The sequence below is a fragment of the Triticum aestivum genome, chromosome 2A (assembly GCF_018294505.1).
Source record: "Triticum aestivum cultivar Chinese Spring chromosome 2A, IWGSC CS RefSeq v2.1, whole genome shotgun sequence".
Taxonomy (NCBI): domain Eukaryota; kingdom Viridiplantae; phylum Streptophyta; class Magnoliopsida; order Poales; family Poaceae; genus Triticum; species Triticum aestivum.
Genome location: NC_057797.1, coordinates 550944313 through 550964740, shown reverse-complemented (window position 1 = coordinate 550964740; position 20428 = coordinate 550944313). Strand labels below are relative to the sequence as shown.

The 20428-nt window shown below is 39.8% G+C and overlaps 1 protein-coding gene across 5 annotated transcripts; it reads left to right on the top strand.

Moving 5' to 3' along the window:
• Window positions 1–5137: 5137 nt before the first annotated feature.
• Window positions 5138–14701, top strand: LOC123189382 (uncharacterized). 5 transcript variants are annotated; one of them, XM_044601788.1, is made up of 35 exons: window positions 5138–5427; window positions 5513–5633; window positions 5756–5869; window positions 5955–6076; window positions 6153–6232; window positions 6314–6401; window positions 6627–6780; window positions 6876–6930; window positions 7013–7100; window positions 7185–7262; window positions 7443–7563; window positions 7639–7745; window positions 7827–7915; window positions 7991–8078; window positions 8527–8614; window positions 8711–8765; window positions 8847–8928; window positions 9014–9091; window positions 9235–9276; window positions 9641–9763; window positions 9868–9912; window positions 10021–10074; window positions 10150–10227; window positions 10314–10520; window positions 10641–10690; window positions 10776–10973; window positions 11068–11142; window positions 11216–11368; window positions 11712–11834; window positions 11949–12775; window positions 12891–13011; window positions 13086–13121; window positions 13241–13324; window positions 13686–13780; window positions 14187–14701. In XM_044601788.1, exons 3-30 carry the CDS (start codon window positions 5776–5778, stop codon window positions 12391–12393), a joined length of 3060 nt encoding a protein of 1019 aa, XP_044457723.1. In that variant the 5' UTR covers window positions 5138–5427; window positions 5513–5633; window positions 5756–5775; the 3' UTR covers window positions 12394–12775; window positions 12891–13011; window positions 13086–13121; window positions 13241–13324; window positions 13686–13780; window positions 14187–14701. The 5 variants fall into 5 exon arrangements, with proteins under 5 accessions (XP_044457723.1, XP_044457721.1, XP_044457724.1 ...); XM_044601786.1 differs by having other exon boundaries at window positions 11059–11142; XM_044601789.1 differs by having other exon boundaries at window positions 10773–10973; window positions 11071–11142.
• Window positions 14702–20428: the final 5727 nt, after the last annotated feature.

Genomic DNA, 20428 nt, shown 5'->3' with positions numbered 1-20428 from the left:
TAGGCTTGTTGCAGTTAGCACACATTTCCACTTGTTTTGCTTTAATAGCATGCTTAAACCTGCACACTGAAGCTATCTTTTGGAGATTATTTTGTCTGCCATGTGTAATTTTGGTTGATGTTTAACCTGTTGTGCTTAACATGCTTCTTAATGTACCTACATAGGACCATTTTCGGAACAACTGTTGTTTACCATTGACGTTAGTTTGATCCCATGGCTTATTCTGCTCATTGTTTAGGATATCCGTAGCTGGTACCATATAGGCCGGCGGCTGATAAGGGACTAATCGGTGAATCAGACTTTTAACTGAATATATCTGCAAGCCATTTTCCTTAGGTTACCTAGGGCCGTATGTAATATATCTGAGGCTACATAGCAACATGCACCGTACTTAATGTCTAAATATGCAATCATAGGCTACATAGCAACAAGGATGAGTGTTACATTAATGTTCTAATGATGTCTAGATATACGTAGAAGAGCAGCAACAACAATAACAACAACACAACCCTGTTTGGATACTCAACTTAGCTAGAGGTTAGAGTTACTTTCTAGCTCATTTACTAACCCTGAACTAACTTCATCCAAAGAGTTGTTTGGATGGCAGGGTTAGATTGACAATAAATGCACTAGGAGAACTAGCTCCAATTAGCACCTCTTGGGTTGGATACTAGTTTTTTTGGGTGGGTTATAGATGCAACTAGCTCAAACTAGCCCTCATGTTTAGATATACTTTAAGGTTATTTGAGCCCGAACTAGCTCAAATTAACTGTAACCCGTGGATACAGCAGCAGATAATTTTTAAGAACGAACTAAACTCCTTCCGGCCCATAATATAAGATGTCAATCCATCTAATATGTGAGTATATTGGATGTTATAAGATAATCCCTCCGTTCCTAAATATTTGTCTTTTTAAAGATTTCAAATGGACTACCACATACAGATGTATGTAGACATATTATAAAATAGTGTTGTACTACATCATTGTGCCATTGCTGTTTAGCTTCTAATATTAACTTTGTGCTTTTAGGTACATATGTCATTGGTAAAGATCCGCGTTTCGACCCTTTCTGCGTATGGGGCAATGAGATATCAATGAACCAGCATCAAGTGAGGAAGTTGATAAAGACTGTTAGTAAAATGGGTCCAAAGATGGCAATTAAACTATTTGTTTTCACTTTATCCAAAACAACAACGAACTGCAGAATGGTAAGTAAGAACTCTGCAGCCTTCTTTTTACTGCCCATAATGAGCTATGTTAGATGACAATGTCTGAAATCTTATTCCTTTGCAGTGGTTGCCAAAGCAGTTTACTTAAGATTACCTCTCAAACTACATGATTGGTGGGCATGCAAAGGTTAAAGTATTTTTACCAAAACACGATGATTATCTAGATGTTTTCATGAAGACCGTGAAGGATGGGCGGTCGACCATCACAAGGGGTTGGACTAGAGTCGTGCGTGCCTTCTGCATGGAGGAGGGCACAATATGGGCATTCCGCTTCACCTTGATTAGCAACCAGAATATATTCCGCCCCTTTATTTACCGTCTTTAATAGTACAAGTATACAGTATACAACTGTGGTTCATCATTCTTTATTTGGTTCTTATGTAATTCTTGAACATATGTACCTATGAATCGCTGCATTGGTGGTTTGAACCTGATGGATATGAATAAAGCTGTAGCATATATTCAAATTCAAATCCAAAATCGATACAATTTGGAAAAGCAGCAATTAAATTATGGTGAAATTACGCTCTCCAGGTTGTTACGACACACACGGTTGGTAAAACACAAACGTTTGCGATATGCACCATAATCCAAGACGGTTCACATAGAGGAAACGTGTGCAAGCATGCACACAATTGCCGTTTGCAAAGCGTGTCGATATCAGACAATATCACAAACGGTGCGGGCAAACTAAATGTTTGTGTTAGTTGCCTTATCGTACATGATTCGCAACCATTAACTGTTTATGATGAAGTATGCATCGTAAACGTTGCATTACAGAATAGCGTGTTCGATAGTAGTTGTGTACGACGATGTTACGACGGTCCGACGTTTCGTAATCCTGTCCGACACTCGTACGATGATTAGCTAATCTTCTTAACAGTGAATCGTTTGTGATGGGCCGCGCATCATACACGTTCTATAATAGTGAACCATTTGTGATGGGTCGCGCATCATAAATGTAGCACCACGGAATACCGACTACGATGGCAATACGAGCAGAAACGAGGAGTACTGTAGGGGCCTTATCCCCGACGATTTCTGGGTCGTGTGGGAAGGACCCCATATCGCCTACACTCATTTGGCGACGTTCCAAATGCCGTCGCGGAAAGGGGCTTTAAACACTGTTTGTTTAGAACCGACGCGCACCAGTGTTAGTAGTAGAATGCATCGAACGATTATAAGCAAATTCGATATGAGGCAATCATTCTTCCCATATTTTTCTTATTATTCTTCAGAACAACCCTAAGCATAGTAGACAATGTTCTATTGACTACTTTAGTTTGTCCATCAGTTTGAGGGTGACATGTAGTATTAAAAAGCAGTTTAGTCCCCAACTTAGCCCATAAACATCTCCAAAAGTGTCTAAGAAACCTAGTATCATGATCTGAAACAATTGTATTTGGCACACCATGCAAGCGAATAATTTCACGAAAGAACAAATCAGCAACATCATCGTTTTTATGACATGGTATAAATTGTGCCATTTTCGAAAATTTATCCACAACAAGAAATATAATATCCCTCCCCTTCTTTGTTCGAGGTAAACCTAAAACAAATTCCGTAGATATACCCTACCAAGGAACACTAGGTACAGGCAAAGACATATATAAACCATGAGGATTGAGTCGTGACTTAGGTTTTTGACATGTAGTGCAACGGGCAACAAAACGTTCAACATCCCGTCTCATCTTTGGCCAAAAGAAATGTGCAGCAAGTACGTCCTCCGTCAAAGAAGCCGCTGAGTGCCTAGTCCAAGGGAGGAGGCGGGGGTGGCGGGGCGAGCGCGGGGTTGGCAGCGCGAGGGAGACGGGGCGAGCGCGGGGCTAGCGGCGCGAGAGCGAAGGGGAGGGGCGCGACCGGGATAACTGCTAGGGTTTCACCCAATCGGGCTCTCTCTTTCCCTTACGCACGACCCGGCCATCCATAGGACGCCACACAAGCGTCCTCATGTGAAATCTCGAAACTACCCTCGGCGGCCATCGAAAATTACGGCGCGGTGGCATGACCCCTGCGCGTGTGTACAGCCGCACCGGCCACACCCACACTCAAGGCCAATGACAAATAGCAGCCCACGGACAAAAGACCCCATGTGTCATCCATATATGGCATAAATTCGGAAGTAAGAAATGAGAAGCACTATTCATTGATTGTCACATCGGACTCGATCCAACGGTCCGGATCGTTTCGTCTGAAGATCCGACAACCCCGATTCGTTTGGACAAGCAATTGGACGGCCAAGAACGCAAACGCCCTGAGAAGGCTTCATTTTAGGCTAAGATGTAACAATGTGATTTTTCGGTAGCGAATGCAAGGCAAGGCGGCATAGGAAAAGTTTTAACTTTTTTTGAGTCTAAACACACTTTATTATTCAAATAAGTTCATAGGGATACAATGAATGTCTGGTGGGTTTATAAGCCACAAATGGCGCCCAAGATCCAGACCGAAAGCGTGCTTAGCGAGACTATGCGCCTCAATATTGGTGGATCTACCTTCGAAGATGAAGGTACATTGATGAAAGTCTCTTGATGTTTCACTAATCTCTTTGACGATGCTAGCATACGTCCCTCCCGTACCATTCTTGATGTCGTCTGCTACTCCCTGGCAGTCAGTAGCCACAATGAAATCGGACAGGGCCAAGTCTGAAGCTAGTGCTAGCGTCTCCCGGCAAGCCAGTGCTTCGAGAGTTGCGGGCTCCGTGACCCCCTGTATTTTGATTGCTGATGCACCCAAAAACTGGCCATAGGAGTCTCTGCAGATTGCGCTGAACGAGCCATGCAGGTTGTCTCTCGAGACCGCTCCATCAACTCTTATCTTAGCAAACCCCGGCGGTGGAGAGATCCACTTCTGCCTTGGTTGTACAACATTCGGAGCTGAATGCGGAGCACTCTTCTTCGGTTTGCAGTCCTCCAACTCTCTGATGTATCTCATGATGAAGTTATGCATGCTCAGAGGACTTTGGAAGATGTTTTCATGGAGTGCCTGCCGACGAGCATACTAGAGAGCCCACATGGTAACTGCTACTTGGGTGAATTCAATAGAAGATAGTGTGTCCAAAAGGGAGAACAGCCAACGTCTTGCATCCGGCTCATGGGTGCTGTTTATAGCTTCAACCAAGTCATGATCTTGCAACGCCCATACACATCGAGCAACTGTGCAATGGAGCAAAGAGTGTTGCCATGAGTCTTCAGAGCCGCACAAACCACATCTCGTAGTGGTTGACATGTTCCGATGGTGAAGGACATCAGCTGTGGGGACCGACTGTTGTGCTAGCCGCCATAGGAAGATTTTAACTTTTGATGGTACATCCACTTTCCACAGTCTCTCCCAGGACTTGGTTTCTCTGGCAGTATCTGACGAGTGGCCTCTCCCCTCAAGCCAGGCTTCTCTCCTCATCTTTGTTTCAACAAGCATACGGTAAGCCGAACGGACTGTGAATGCGCCGTTCTTCTCATGTACCCATGACCAAAAATCCTCTATATGCCTCGTACACAAAGGTATCGACATAATTGCTTGTGCATCAGTGGGCAAGAAGATCTGCGAAACTGTAGCTCGGTCCCATTCTACGCTAGGCAGGATAAGATCACTAACCCATTGAGGTGGATTAGCAGTCAGACTAGCAATAGGTCGCATATTTGCTGGTCTCGGGATCCAGTTCTGATCCCATATGTGTGTCATGAGTCCATCACCAATGCATTTTATGATGCCCTGCTTAAGAACTTTGCCGGAACTAACATGGCGACCCCAGCTGGCAGTGACCTGCAAGGCCCCGAGTCAACACCAAGGCCCGTGCGACAGCGCAAGCCCAACCCACGCGTAGCTGGGCCGGAATGGGCTTGAGCCGATCCAGCAGCTCCACCAGAGTATAGGGCATCCAGTGGATCACGGAAGGACCCGGCGGTGGCTACCTCCTCTCTCTCATTCCCCAACTCGTGTACTCCTCTGTTCATCTGTAATCGAGAACGAGAGCCTCGAATTCCTTCGTCTGTAAGATAGATCGAGTGAATCCTGTGTTGCTCCTCACATTCACCCTGTCGACGACCCAATTTGCTACCTCGCTTCTGGAGCAGTCCGCACGCCGGCGACCCGGGCGCTTCCTCCGCGATTTGCCTCGACCTCGACCTCTACCTCGACGACCCGCCTCCCGCTGCGCGGCATCCGCGAGTCGACCTTCGCCTTCCACGTCTCCGCCGCCTGTAGGTTTCTCTCCCTCACCTCTCTTGCTACTCCCGTTCACCCTGCTGACGACCTACGTTACCATCTACCTCGCTTCTGGCGCAGTCGGCACGCCGGCGACCCCGGCGCTTCCTCCGCGATCTGCCTCGACCTCGACCTCTACGACCTGCCTCCCGCTGATCGGTTTCAGCTCGTTGACCCCTCTCCTATCTGCACTTTCTGACTGGTAAGACCCAACGATTCGTCCTAATCCCTCCTTCCCAAGTTGTTATCATGATTCACGTTGCGTATGTGCCGTGTATTAGCCAATTAACTGAGGATAAATTCGTGTTTGTTATTTCTACACAGCTGTTCCCCGCCCGCCCGCCATGGATTATACAACCAGGGTCATTGCTTTCCATGGACTGTTTCACACTATTGTCTGTCAGACAGACAATTCCCCATGCCCACTTTTAGCTTTATGTTAGTACTAGTTTATCACCTGGGCATTCTTCTACATTTAAATGATTAATATTACTTTGAATTAAGAATGTGATTGTCTTCACAGGTAATTCATTAATTCTATTGGGCGAGCTCAACTTAAATTTAAGGCAAGGTGTCTGTACTATATCAGAGAAGAAACTTATTGAGCGTGTCTCTGATTATTATATGACTAAGGCCACTCACAAGGTTTGTTTTCAATCTCGTGCAGTCGAATAGTTTTGTGCTTCGTGGTTGGGCTGTTAATGTGTAATGCAATTCACAGGTGTCGAAAATTAGGAAAACTACAAATAAGTCCGTCAAACGCTTGGCACAACCCATTCAATGTAAAATGATGCTCACAAGGTATTCAGTTGGTCAGTTGTTAATTTGTTCCTTTTATGTGGATTTGTTCATTCGTGTTCTAATATCATGTTGATGCTGTAGTGTTGAGCATATGGAGAACAGCGGAGAACTCAAATTATTTGAGCAATTGGGTATTAAAGTTTATCATGCCAATGTTGTTGATCCCAAGGTAAATATTAAGTGTGAACTGATTTTGTTTTTGCTATGTGACCAAGAGTATTTGTTGCTACTTCTATGCTTGCTTCATAACAAAATTTTATTGCTTTATTTCATTTAATTTGTTGATTGCTGATATTGGAGCATGATGATTAATTGTACTGATTATGTGATTACCTTCTCTCGCTCACGTTTTTACTAGAACCTTGTGATTTATTTAATTTACGTTGATGTCTAGGAAGAAGAACTGGTTAGAGCCGTAGGGACAAATACATTTGACACCCTTTTGGCTGGTCTTGCTGCACATAAAGCTAAGACAGATGTGCAGAGTCATTCTCCCGGTTCTTCACAGGTGGATGAGAGTGCATCATCGCATTTGGAGGCAGTCGATTGTGAGCATTTTTAGTCTGGTTATTCGTATTATGGATTTGTAAATCGTTTTAGCTAATGATGTTCACTGCAGTGTTTCTAAACAATTGCATTGCAGGGGAATTGATTGATGACTTCCTTAGCAAGAACCACACTCAGTTAACAACATATGGGTATGGATTGATGCTTTGTTTATGTTAATATGTCTCTATTCATGTTACTGATTAATATGTGGCTGTTGTTTTGAGATGACAGTATTCAGTCTATAAAACAACAGATGATAGATAAGAATGAAACCGTATGTGCTTTGTTCTGGAAGAATCACTTTCACGTGATGTTGCAGGTGGTTTGTTTTTTATTATGTTACTTTCTGGATATGTACTTTAATAAATTTGTATGTTTTATAACTTCCTGCTTTCTTATGCAGCTACATGGAACTTTACTTCTGTTACAAAATACTTCAGATCAGGTTGAAAAGCCTATTGCATGGCAGCATATCAATGATGTATGTTATGCTATTTATTTCGACTTTGTTTTCTTTCCCAAGTTACAGTTCTTACTGTTTGAATGCCCTTACTGAAAACCTGTTTAACAATCATATATTTCCTCATTTTTAAGTCATCAATGTCATTTGATGCTTGCATGGGCAAATTAAATTGACTACTGAATTCACTTTTTCACAAAGGTTTTGGACAGCTCATGGACACAAGGGAATGACTATGTTGCAAAATCTGTGTATTTTAGAGGTTGCCGGACATTCATTATTTATCCTAATATGAATGGCTCATCCGCACTGGTAGCACTATGTAAGTGTGTCTCAATTGTGATGCAAATTTAGCTCCTGTTGAAGGGCTACTTTTAGTCAATCTTGTGTTCTGCAGGCAATGCCATCCTTCTAAGAGGTGATGTGGACCTGAGTAAAATACTTGATTGTAACTTGAGTCTAAATCTTTCCCAACTTCATCAAGTTGTTTTCGGGGCCAAAAAGGTTTAATCGAATCATTTCTACTTCTGTACATTGTCTTGAGTATATGATGTTAATTTGTTAATGAGCTGTTTTAATTTACAGACTGTGTCCTATACCATGACGCCAGAACAATGGCTTGTAGCAGTAGGATGCCTTCATCAACATGTCGATGTTAAAATCAACTTCAAAAAGTTAGTTTGCTTATCTGTAGTTTCTTACTTCACGCGGTTCATATTCTGATAACCTCTTGTGTGGTAATATTGCAGCATCTACAACATAAAAATCACGAAAGACCTTCAGATTTTTGAGGGCCTTGGCTTTCGTTTATGTCATGGTTTCATCGCTGACCCGGAGGTATGCACTTAATACATATGGAATGAGTCGTTGTTCTAGCTACTGTTCCTTGACCTTTTCTAGTCTTCGGAATTAGATTCAACCTTCTTTCTATGATTTTACATCGCTGTTGCTGTATGATATTTCTCATTTCGCCTTTTTTGACACATGTCCTTAGGTGGGTATTTGTTTAAGCACTCTGTGAGTAAACCTTGCTTAGGAGTTCGGCCAATTTCGCCTTTTTTGACACGTCACTTTCTATATATCTCTATACATTACAAGCTGCTGTAGCTTTGCACACTAAACCTTCTAGCCACATAATTGTGTACATGAGGAAGAAAGAACTTTCAACATGCTCTACTTCTGAAGCCAGATCAATGATTTGTATACTCAGTACCACTTTAGACATTTGTTACTAACAAATACTTTTAGCCTATGATTTACTATTTATGTTTGTTTAAATGTTTAGGATCTCAATCTTTGCAATGCAATTGGAGAAAGGTATTATGATTGTACAACTGAGAGCCCAACTTCTCATTTGAAGGCTGACGATCATGGTGAGAACTTTGTTTCTTCATTATTCAAAATTCTTTGTATATGTGTTGATTCCTTAGATTGTGACAAGGGTAATTCATTTTATTGTTCATTTGCAGGAAAGTTACTTGATAAGTTCCTAAAAGATCATGATACTGAACTAACACCATATGGGTACAACATATCTACACTATGTTTACACATGTTTTTCTCTCCACAGTAAACTTAATTTGTTCTTTTTTTTCAACCTATCAGTTTGCGAAATTTACAAGAGGAATTGTCGGAAACAGATATCTGTGTTATATTCTGGAACAAACAGTTTCATACAGCTATCAAGGTTTCATACTTTGTTAGGTTATTGTCTCAGATTTTACTTAATAACCTTCCTGATATTTTATGTCCTCTATCCTTCTTCCGTGCAGTGCAATAACCGCATCTTTGTTTTGAATCCAAGTTTGAGGTCATTTGATGAACAGAAAATATGGAGAAGTTTAGACATTGTAATTTCATCGTCATATCTCTTATATCACTACCACTGTTCATATTGATTAGGTGTACTAATTTTTGTGACTAGTGAACTACTTGTCACTTGATTGTTTTTCTTTGAGCATCTGATTATACTTCTCACTCGTTCATTTTTTAGGTGGATGGTGCTGGAGCAACTTTGGCCAGTCTTCCTGACCCTGTAAGTGCATCATAAATGAGATATAATGCTAATTGATAATAATTATCTGGAAGAAGCTAATACAAATCTTAGTAGGTTCGAGTGCTCATATTGACTTTCTACACAATACGTTTTCACTATATTGTGTAAGAACAAACTACTACTATTGATTAGGTGTAGTGATAGTAGTGAGTAGTTGAGTATGTTCTATTACTAGTAGTACTTGTCAATGGATTTTTTGTTGGCTCAGCTACACACTATTATATTGTGTTAGAACACAAATGCTACCAACCAGCAGGCCTGTATCTAGAAATTTAGTGGATTAACTCTTTGTTTGTTTGAGTGCTCGTAAAGATTTTCACTATTTTCTTGATTAATCCTGCAGATCTCTGGAAAATCAGGCGAATTTATATGCATCAATTCAGATTGTTTATTGGCATTTACGTCATCATTTAATCTTCAACGGCATAATTATGTTAATCATACAAGTTCTGGCAGCACAGAATTGGTCTGTCTTTTTTCCTTTTCTTTCCCATCTAGTTATTATTTTTATATATTTATTCGTGTGTCAAACTGCGCACAATTAACCCCCATTTTGCCAATGTTCTGCAGGACATTTTGCAACACAGAAGTGAATATAGTAATTGTTGGGATAGTGTAAGTTATTCTGAACAAATTTTTTATGCTTGTTTTCATAGTTTGCTCACACATTGTAAATTAGTTTTAGATATAATAACTCTTTTATTCCTTTTTTATGTTGTTCAGCTCTCATCTAAAGAGTCTGCCGAGATATTGTCTCTAGAGGATATGCAATTTAAGGTATTTTACTCAACATGATCATTACTTACACGCCATTTTGTAAGAAAATTATCTGAAATTGAAATATATTTTCAGAATCTTGAGGGAAAACTCATTGTGCGAATACTAGAACAGCGGTCTTCTCAAAAGGACGGAGTTGCTATGATGTTGTTGGTATGTTATTTTGCATAACCTCTATACCATGTTCTGTAAGTATGAAATCAGTAAAGAGTTTTTATTCCTTTTTTGTGTTCTTATAGGACATTAGGCGTCGTTCCATGGAAGGAGAAAAGATAACGTCAGAAGTTCTGTTTGCTGTTCTCGATGGCGCCAGCGAGAAAACTTTGTTACGCTCTGATATTCGTAATTGCAAAGAGGGAGGAATATGGGACGTCAGTCCGAGTGACATCATAACTAACATGAACTCATTGCTTGCGTGTTACAGCTACTTGCTTGAGAAGGCATTGGTAAGTTTGTACTATATTATGCAAGAGATGATGTATTGTCACAATATGGTTTCAACATTGGACATACACAAGCTTACATTATATAAATAATAACAAATGAACAAATGGTTACAATACAAGGCTGCACTAGCATATAAAGTTGGGGAAGATCTTATTGCCACGGAGAAAAGGTATCACTAACACCATTAATGCATTACTGAGATAAAAATTACTGTTTATTATCATTATGTAACTTAGAAGTAAAATATCCAGTAGGGGAAAGAAGGTCAACGACCAAAACAGTCAGGGAGAGCTGGATATTTCTGCTCATTCTACCGAAGATCATAGTTCTAATTCTACTGACCAACATGATAGCCCACCTTTAGAAGGCACCAAAGGTCATAGTTCTAATTCTACTGGCCAACATGATGATCCACCTTTAGAAGGCACTGGAGACGGTACAAAAGATGACAGGTATTATCGATTAATATCATTGAGTCTGTTATTGCTATTAAGTTATTATGATGTCAATTTCTAACTTTGGAGCGGAAACTTCCAGGGTTCAAAGTAGCCAATCCTTAAAACATACTGAAGACGACAGCATTGGCAATCTGTATGATTTGATTCTTGAATTCCTTAGGAGGTACTGCTTATTCATTTTCCTTCTGACTCGTCTGCTGTTCGAACAAGTGTTTATGTTTCATATGTTTACGCAGCTTTAGGAACAACGACCCCAAAAAGTTCTACAGAGGTGAAATTGAAACGATTAAGTATATGGGCAATTTGGATATACACATTCATTTTCCGCACATGAAAGAGTATTCTGCAGAACTTGCTGCATATATTATTGATCATCATGACAGTGACGGGTATGTTTGAAAGTTACATAGATCCATCCTAATGTTATATGTTTTGCGTACTTGTTGTTGATACATGTCTTGTCATATTTAACATTTGTATCTCATACTAGTTATATCTTGCTGAACAATCTACTATCATCCTTATCTAGTAGTTTCAAGTTTGTTTGGCCTGGTCTCTGCATCAATTATAAGTTATTTTCTCCACTAAACCTGCCTAAACTGCTTAGTAAATGTCAATTGTTTGTAGATTAATACACACCTACCTTAAATTACCTCATTTTACTATCTTTGGACGAGCACCTCATCAGTTACTGATTGTCTCTGCTCTAACCTTATTTATATCTTATTTCAGGGTTAAAGTTGATATATCACGTGCTGCTGCTCAATACCTTGTTGAACATAACATTGGAAAACCTGAGGAAGAGATACGTGAGGGTATAAAAGTGATAATGGTGGATCTGCCCTCACCAACCAGGTCAGTTTTTAATAATGCCCCAAATAAGAAAACATTATTTGTTTGATATTAAAATTTTCTTACAACCAAGTAACCAACAAAAATTGACAATCGTCTTTCTTTTCTCAAATGCAGTAACATGTCCTTTAAGAAATATGCTAGGCTAAACAAGTTGATAAGGCCTTTTAAACTTCCGAAGAAGTTTCGTCGACTTTTTTCACTTAGATGGAAAGGAAGATTGTACTTGATGACATATGCTGGAAGAAGAGCTGCTCGTGGGCTAATGAACTGCATCATTAAGAAGCACAAGGAAAAACTTTGTTGGAGAGGTGAATGGAAATTGTCTGACATGTGCATCGAAGATGGATTGTTTGTTATTGACACAGAAGCATTGTATGTTGCGGATGTCGAGGGTATGGCTTGGGATTATAAGAAGTACATTGAGCTTCTGAATCCTTTCTATGTCACAGTTGAACAATCCTCCTCCTCTGGGTCAAAGAAAAAAACAATCCTCTTCCTCCGGGTCAAAGAAAAAACAATCCTCCTCCTCCTCGTCAAAAGAAAAACAATCCTCCAATAGTCCACCATATTGGGAAATACTTCAAACTGACACCATGGCGATGCCAGATCCGTTCAAGGACCCAAAGGCATTTGACAGATTTCAGAAGTACATGTCTGCACACTTTGCATTCATGCCACCAGTTAGTATATTTCAGTTTCTTTGTCTGCTATTTAGCATTTGTGATGGACTGCGGCCAAACAGCGATCAACAATATGGACCGCTGAACGTTAAGCCGAAGGCTGTTGAAAATTGGACACCCAAGGCTATAGGAGTATTTCTATTTAATGATGTCTTCTTCTATTCGAAGAATGGTGTCATTGTCAATGCGTATAGTAATACGTACTGGTATATGCTAAAGTTTGTTAGACATTTCTCTTCACATATTCTAAGTCTGACAAAGGTATTTCTCAAGGCCTTAACATATATTCTGTTTTAGCTAGTTTTGTTCAATTGGTGTATAGAAATGATTTGTGATATTGTCTGCATGTTCTGAATTTTGTTTTGTTCTTGTGAAGAACACTGAATGCCAAGACGTCCAAGATATGATCTTAATACATTTAATGCTAGCCTGTCGTCTTGATCGTAATTTGGCATCACTAATCGACACATTGTTAATCAAACAAACATGGATGGACTGTAAGTATTTGTGTTTCTTGTTTTATCTTATAGCATATTGTTCTTCTTAGTTAATGTATTATATGTCATTGTAGATTTTTACGTGCATGGCAAGCGCTCTTAGCTTCAGAGTGAGTTTCCTAAATATTATATTGCATATTGTAATTACGCTTTTTGCTCTACATGTAATGATGGGATCATTTTAATTTTTATTTCTTGTATCATGTACGAAAAATATATAAATGTGAAGTGATAAAATCGAGGAGGATTTCTTAGAAGATCAAGTATCTGAATCTGAGGATGAAGAAAGTGACACTGGTGTTGAAGAGACAAGGTAACAGTCTGGAAAACAAGAACTGTGATTAGATGATTTAATATATTTTGTTCATCTTGCTATGTTATACTCCCTCCGGCCGGAAATACTTGTCATCAAAATGGATGAAAATGGATGTATCTAGAACTAAAATACATCTAGATACACCCATTTCAATGACAAGTATTTCCGGACGGAGGGAGTACTACATAGATAATAAGCATCTGGTGCAAAAGTTCTGGTTTTAATTTGTATTTAACATATATATAATCAGTTATGTACTGTGATATGTGATATTGAAATCCTTAGAATAATTATTGTGGAAGTATTCATGATTGTGACTTTAAAGCTCCAAGCATGAACAATATATATAATTGTACAGGGATGAAATCGAGGATGAAGATATTGCAGATCTTGAACCGTTCAAATCTGAGGATGAAGAGTGACAAGGAATGCTATACTGGGAAGAGACAGAAGGTAATATATAAATGCACCCTAAACGCCTCAGCCCTGATCGTGTCGAGTAGGCTAATGCTACAGGGCTGTGCTCCGTTGATGATTATGTCTTGAGCTATGAGCATAATCAGTGACTGGGTTCCTCCTCTCGCGGGGTTGGCGGTGGCATGGACTGTCTGCTGCCACCAATCCACAAAAGTCTGCCCAGCAGATTGGGGGGGGGTCTTGGAAATGTGGTGATTATGGCTCTCGGATGTACATTCGTTTGTTTTGCCAAATGTGTCTTTTCAGTTCTGAAACTCCCACCATGCAACTTTGGTTTTCAGTCGATGTCGCAACTTTAATTAACTAACTTCTACCATTCCTTTTCCCATATAATGCCTCTACTATGACTACTTACAATATTTTGCATGTTTGATTTTCACAGGCTTGAAACCATCTCGAGATGCATGCTCTGCAGGCAACACTTCAGCTCTGCGGGCAAGGGCTGTGGAAATTCACCACGATTTGTAGATGCATGCCCTGCTGAACCTTGTTTTTGTTCAGCTTGATGATCATGCTTATGGATAAGACCGAACTAGCCCATGTAGTTATGCATGAGTTCATCCCTCTGTTTTCTCCTAGGGCGTTAGATAGAAGCAGCATTTGAGGGTTTTCTATGGGAGTCGGCTGTTTTTTTGTTAGTCTTGGGCGAATTTGTTTGCCCCCTCTTCTCTGGGTTCTCCGGTGGCCGCACAAGCACAAGAGTGCTCCTGTAAGCAACTACTTTTACCGAGAGCCCCGACTCATGGATCTACCATACCACATCAGATGCCCGTACAGCAGGAGCGGGATGGGCGTTGTACATCCTTAGGATGTGGACTGCGGAGCACGTCCGTGGCACACGAATGAAGTGGGTCGTGTGGCCCTTATAACAAAAGAACTTGGAGCACTGCTTGCTAATAGTAGATGTTTGGAAGTCAGTTTTTTTAGAAATGTTCTGCTGTAATTCATTCTTCAAGTGCCTCTATCTAGTATTAAACCGTAAGTGGTGGTACATCGAGCATCTCGCGTCCCGCGCGGGCGCTTAAAAAGTCGGAAGAAAACCATGGACGACTGTCCGCGTCCCGCACGAAGAAAATCACTCACCCATAACCCCCAAGGTCAAGCAGCACATCAAGGCCTTGTACAATCCTTTCTATATAGGAGAGATGCCTAATTAAGCGTATGTCTTGTACACATAAGCACCGGTTCTAAATGAAAGTCTGGTTTATTTCTTCAAGCATCTTGCATTGTACAAGGCCTAAACTCATGAATAGTTTCAGAAAACTAGAAATCTGGTTTTATTTATACATAAATAATAATTCATGTAAAATGAGATGAATTCATTTGAAAATATTCCTCAAATCCAAAAAAAATTTGGAAACTTCAGAAAATGTTTCCAATTTTCAATTTTGTTCATGAATTAGAAACTATTCATGTGTTTGAAAATTTGACCGAAATCCAAAAAAAGGTATGGGAATTTTATTTGTTCACAAATTTAAAAATGTTGGGAATTTCAAATAATGTTCTAGCTTTCCAAATTTGTTCATGAATTCAAAAATGATTATGTTTTCAAATTTTGTTTGCAAATTCGAAAAATATTCATGGGATTTAGAAAAATGTAAGTTTTGAAATAATGTTTCATAATTTCGAGAATTGTTCTTATTTTTCAATTTTTTTCCTGTTTCTCAAAAAAGGTTTGTGTTTTCTAAAAAATTGTTCATAATTTTGAAAAATGTTCTCGTTTGCAATCTTTTTTTTCAATACAAAAAGGTGTTCATATTTTCAAAATTTGTTCGAAAATTCAAAAAATTGTTCGCATCTTCAAATTTTGTTTACGAGTTTGAAAAAGCGTTATTTTTTTCAAAACCTATTCAAAATTTCAAACATTGTTCACAGAATCAATAAAATTCCCATTTTGCCAAAAAAAATGAGTTTTTTAAATATGCTTCACAGATTTGAAAATGTTCACGTTTCTAAAAAGTTTCCTTTTTCAAACATATCCATGTCCGAAATTTAAGAAGTTTCGGATTTGCCGTTGTCTTCAATTGTAGAGAACTCGCGCTAGTAAATTGTGAAGGTCCATAATTAGCTTGGTTGGCTAGCAACGCTGACACAGGTTCATCAGATCGAAAGATCGAACCACAGCGAGTGCATTCTTTTTGCGTATTTTAGACCTACAGTCAGGCAGCCTCTATTGGGTCGGCCCAGTCGCGGTCGTCCTATGCGTCACTCACTGTTTGACGCAAAATGCGTCAGATTGGAGGTCCCGCAGGCATCCGTTGATGTGTATTTTTTAGACCTACAGTTTGACAACCTCTATTGGGCCGGCCCAGTCACGGTCGCCTTGTGTGTCGGGTCACTGTTGGATGCAAAACGCGTCAAATAGGAGGCCCCGCAGGCACCCGTTAATGTGTGTTCTGCAAATGGACGCCTGCATCGCCCTGCACTGGGCTTGCCCATATGGTGTTTTCTTTTTCTGTATTTGACACAAAACGCGTCAATTAGGAGGCCCCGCAGGCACCCTTTAATGTGTATTTTGCAAACGGGCGCCTGCAGTGCCCCGCGCTGGGCTGGCTCATATGGCGTTTTCTTTTCCTGTATTAATAGACAAAAAACTTGTCCTGGTTGAGAGTCAAACCTACGGCCCCTCTCATCCATGTACTAGGTGTAACCAGCGCACCACACAGCTCGATGTGGTAACCATCAAGTCCTTCCTTCCTTTATTCCTTCTTTCTCTTTTTTCTATTTTACTTTTTACTTTTTTGTTTTTGTGTTTTCTGTTTTTTCTCTTCCTGGTTTGATGAATTGTTTCCAAATACGTGAACTTTTCCTTGAATTGGATGAACATTTTTAAAAATTTGATGATTGTTTTGGAAATTTGATAATTTTTTTTCCAAAATTATGCACATTTTTGGAAATCCATTTTCAAGATAGATGAACATTTTTCTTCAAATGGAATGAGCTATTTTCAAAACCAATTTTTTTTCAGAAACGATGAACTTTTTTGCAAAATTTGTAATTTTTTTTCAAAAGTGGTGAACTTTTTTTCAAAATTGATGATATTTTTTCTAAAACGATGGACTTCTTTTCAAAATTCGAAGAATTTTTTCCGAAATTGATGAACTTTTTTCCATTTATTTTATTTTTTTCAAAATTGATGAACTTTAAAAAAATGATGAGCATTTTTTTAAAAATTTGTGTTTTTTTAATTCGTGAACTTCTCTCAAATTGACGAACTTTTTGCACTTTGTACGAATCTTTTCAAATTTATGAACTTTCTTCATGTTCACTTTTTTTATTTGTTTAATTCTGTTTTTATTTATATCATAAAATAATATGCATACCAAATTTGGTATATATTACTCCCACATGGTAATGTTGTATTAAGAGAAGGGTCAAATAGAGTATTTTCCTCATAGTATGAATGGAACACCTTTTTCTCCTGGACCGGCCCGCTATGCCTGCGTTGCAAGCGCCAGTCGCAATAAGTGCCACCAAAAGCGCCGAACAAATTTTGAAAAAAATGTTCATCTTTATTAAAAAAAGTTCACAAATTTTGAAAAAATGTTCGTCATTTTAAAAAAAGTTCATTTAAAAAAATGATAAACATAGATCAAAAGTTCACAAAAAAGTTGTAGACGAGACGGCCCCGGCCGGCCTCGCCACAGATCAAATCCCGTGGGCAGAGCTGCAGCCAGCCATGCGGCCACCAACGTAGCACCTGCTAGATAATTGTAGGATAGAGCTGTATGCATAAAATCGGTCACACGGGTAGGTTTTGAATAGTGTTGGACAAGTTAAAATGATTGAAGATAGGATGGGCTAAATATAGTATTTTGGTGGGATGAATACCATTATTAATTCCTAAATTCTAGATCATGCGGCTGCATGATTTTGTCGTGGCTGGTGCACACGCACGACAGAAATTACATGCTCTTGTCTTCCGCCTCTCTCTCCCGCATGTGACCCGTAATACACAACCCATAGGAAAAAATTAACGCATATGAAAAGCACCTGGTCCACCTTGTCTCAGTGCGTCCGCCCATCATGGGATTTTCCAGCAAGATCACATGTAAATTGCATTTAATTTACATTTTCAAAATTTTAAAAAGCTACAACTTTTGGACCGATTATCGAAATTAAGATTTATTTTCACGATTATGTTCCCCGCTCTCTACAAAACTAGATCCTATATGAGTATATTTTGACTAACTTTTTTGTGAGCAACTTTGGGTGAAACGGAAACAACTTTAATGTTATAGGGATGCAACTTACTGTTTGTCTGTGTAGGATGACTGTCTATCATAAAAAATTCTTTCAAAGTTAGCTACCATGAATACCAAAGTTAACTGGCGGAAATTGGCAGGAGCGGACGAGCTCGCCTGGTCCCGGAATCGCTAGGCGCTTGTTCTCAGCGGGATATGGGCTGCGTCAGGTATTGTCCATGTATAGTTTGTTTGAAAATCCAATATTTTGGGCCGTATAGGAGTCAGCCGGGGGCCCACATGAATAGCGGACGGCCGTTTCCCAGAGGCGGCATGCATGTCCTGGACCAATCTGTTCCAATGGAACGCATTGCACGCAAGCCGGTCGCCGACGTGTGCATGCCGGCAGCTGTGGATGAGGCACACACGTGACCACTCCTTTTAAAAAAAACTGACTACTCATTTAGCCAGCCCTATCACGCAATATTTCGGCAAAACTTTTTACTACAAGTAAAGGTTGTGCAAAAGATGGTAGTATAAAGTACCCTAAAAAAGATGGTAGTATAAAGTTTGTAAATATATACTCATGCCTAGAGTATGTATTTAAATTTGTGATGTCAATTTTCACAAAATTGAATTTTTGGAACGGCCACTTCTAGTTTCTAGTAAGCCGTGGACAGAACGCCGGTGAGCGGTTCTACACACCTGAATCATCGAGGGGGCTCTGTTTTTAACTTTCTGCATGGTTCAATAAAACATTATTGTCATTTTTCGCAATTGTTTATTATTATCATGCAACGAACATCACTTAATATGTACTCCTTCTGTAAACTGATGTAAGAGTGTTTAGATTATTAAAGTAGTGATCTAAACGCTCTTATATTAGTTTACGGAGGGAGTACTCCTGATACAGAGATTTACACGCAACACTTAACCTCACCCTTCTGCATTTCATGGATTTTTTTCGGATAGCATGCAAATATACAAAAAACAAGTCCTAACTCGGATCCAATAATAGCATAGTTCATCCACCAAATGCAAAGCAACACCAGGGTTGATGCAGCTGTCACACAGGCAGCTACATTTTTGGTACACAACTATACGCAGATTACATGCTTATGATGTGCTGTTACGACTACTCAACCCTCACCCTGCAGGGGGGAAAATGAACTTGATATACGCTTGCTTGTACCGCACTCACCAGAGCTGCTGCTTGCACACCATTACATTTCTTGCCCCGTGATCATCATATGGAGGCTTATCTCTGCTACTGCATGGCATGAGGCGGACGCAGATGACGCCATGGGTTGAATAAAAGCAGATTCACTTTGAGGTTTCTTGACATACTAGGCACTGGAGATTCACAACTAAAACAAACACACTGTCAAGAACCGCAATTGAGACCGAAGGGCACTCACCGTTTGAAGTAGGCCACACATCGAAGGACTAGCTGGTGAAGTTCTCCCCCACGTACACCACATGGCAGTTCTAGAGTATACGACTCTACACCCATCTAGCAACTTGCTGGAACGACTCAAGATATGCAAGGATGTTCCCTCCAATCCAAACACTGCAATCAAATTACAAAATATGTCAGACATGCCAGTTAACATCTAAAAGATGAATCTCAGCACTACCGCGTGCCCACACAGAATTAGTACCCCTCGCATCCATTCACACGACACACATTTTCTGGCGGTGCACCCTTCCCTATGGACACAATAAGCTTTACAATTTTACTCATGGCGACCAGCAAGCTTTTAGCCAGTTTTATACCGACTTCAGGGCAACAGCATAAAGCGACTCATGTAATCAAAACAGTATTTTTTTTTGTAACATCCCAAATTTTCAATTTGGAATGTTATACACTAGATCATCATTGCATAGCATATTTATTGCATTTTGGTTGATCCTAGAAATTTTTCGCAACTTAAGAACCCTCGGAGAGAGTTGGAGATTTTGTTATTTTCATATTTGAGTTGTCTCAAATTTTCAAAATAGGATCATTTGATTTTATTTATGTTATCCTCAATAATTTCTATTACAAAAATGTGAGAGAGGGAATAAAATGACTTTCCCAAAATAAAGAAATATTGAGGATTTAATAAAAGATCCAAATAAGATTTTATTTGGTTTTATTTGCTATTTTATTTGAATTTAGGAAAAATGCGCGTTTTCCAAAATTGCATTTAGACCCCAAATAAATGTTCACCCTGTGCGGCTTGATTTTAGAAGCCGGGGAAAATATGTTTCGGAATTTTTGGAGTCCGTTTAGTATTTCTTTTATTTGTTTTTCTGCGCATTATTATAAAAAACGCGAACCGACTCCGGGCCGTACCCGAGCGGGACTCCGCCCGGGGCAGCCCTTATAAGCCGCCGCCCGGGGCCCGAGCCAGCCCACCCAGGCCGAAACCCTAGCACCGAACCGCGCCACCGCCAC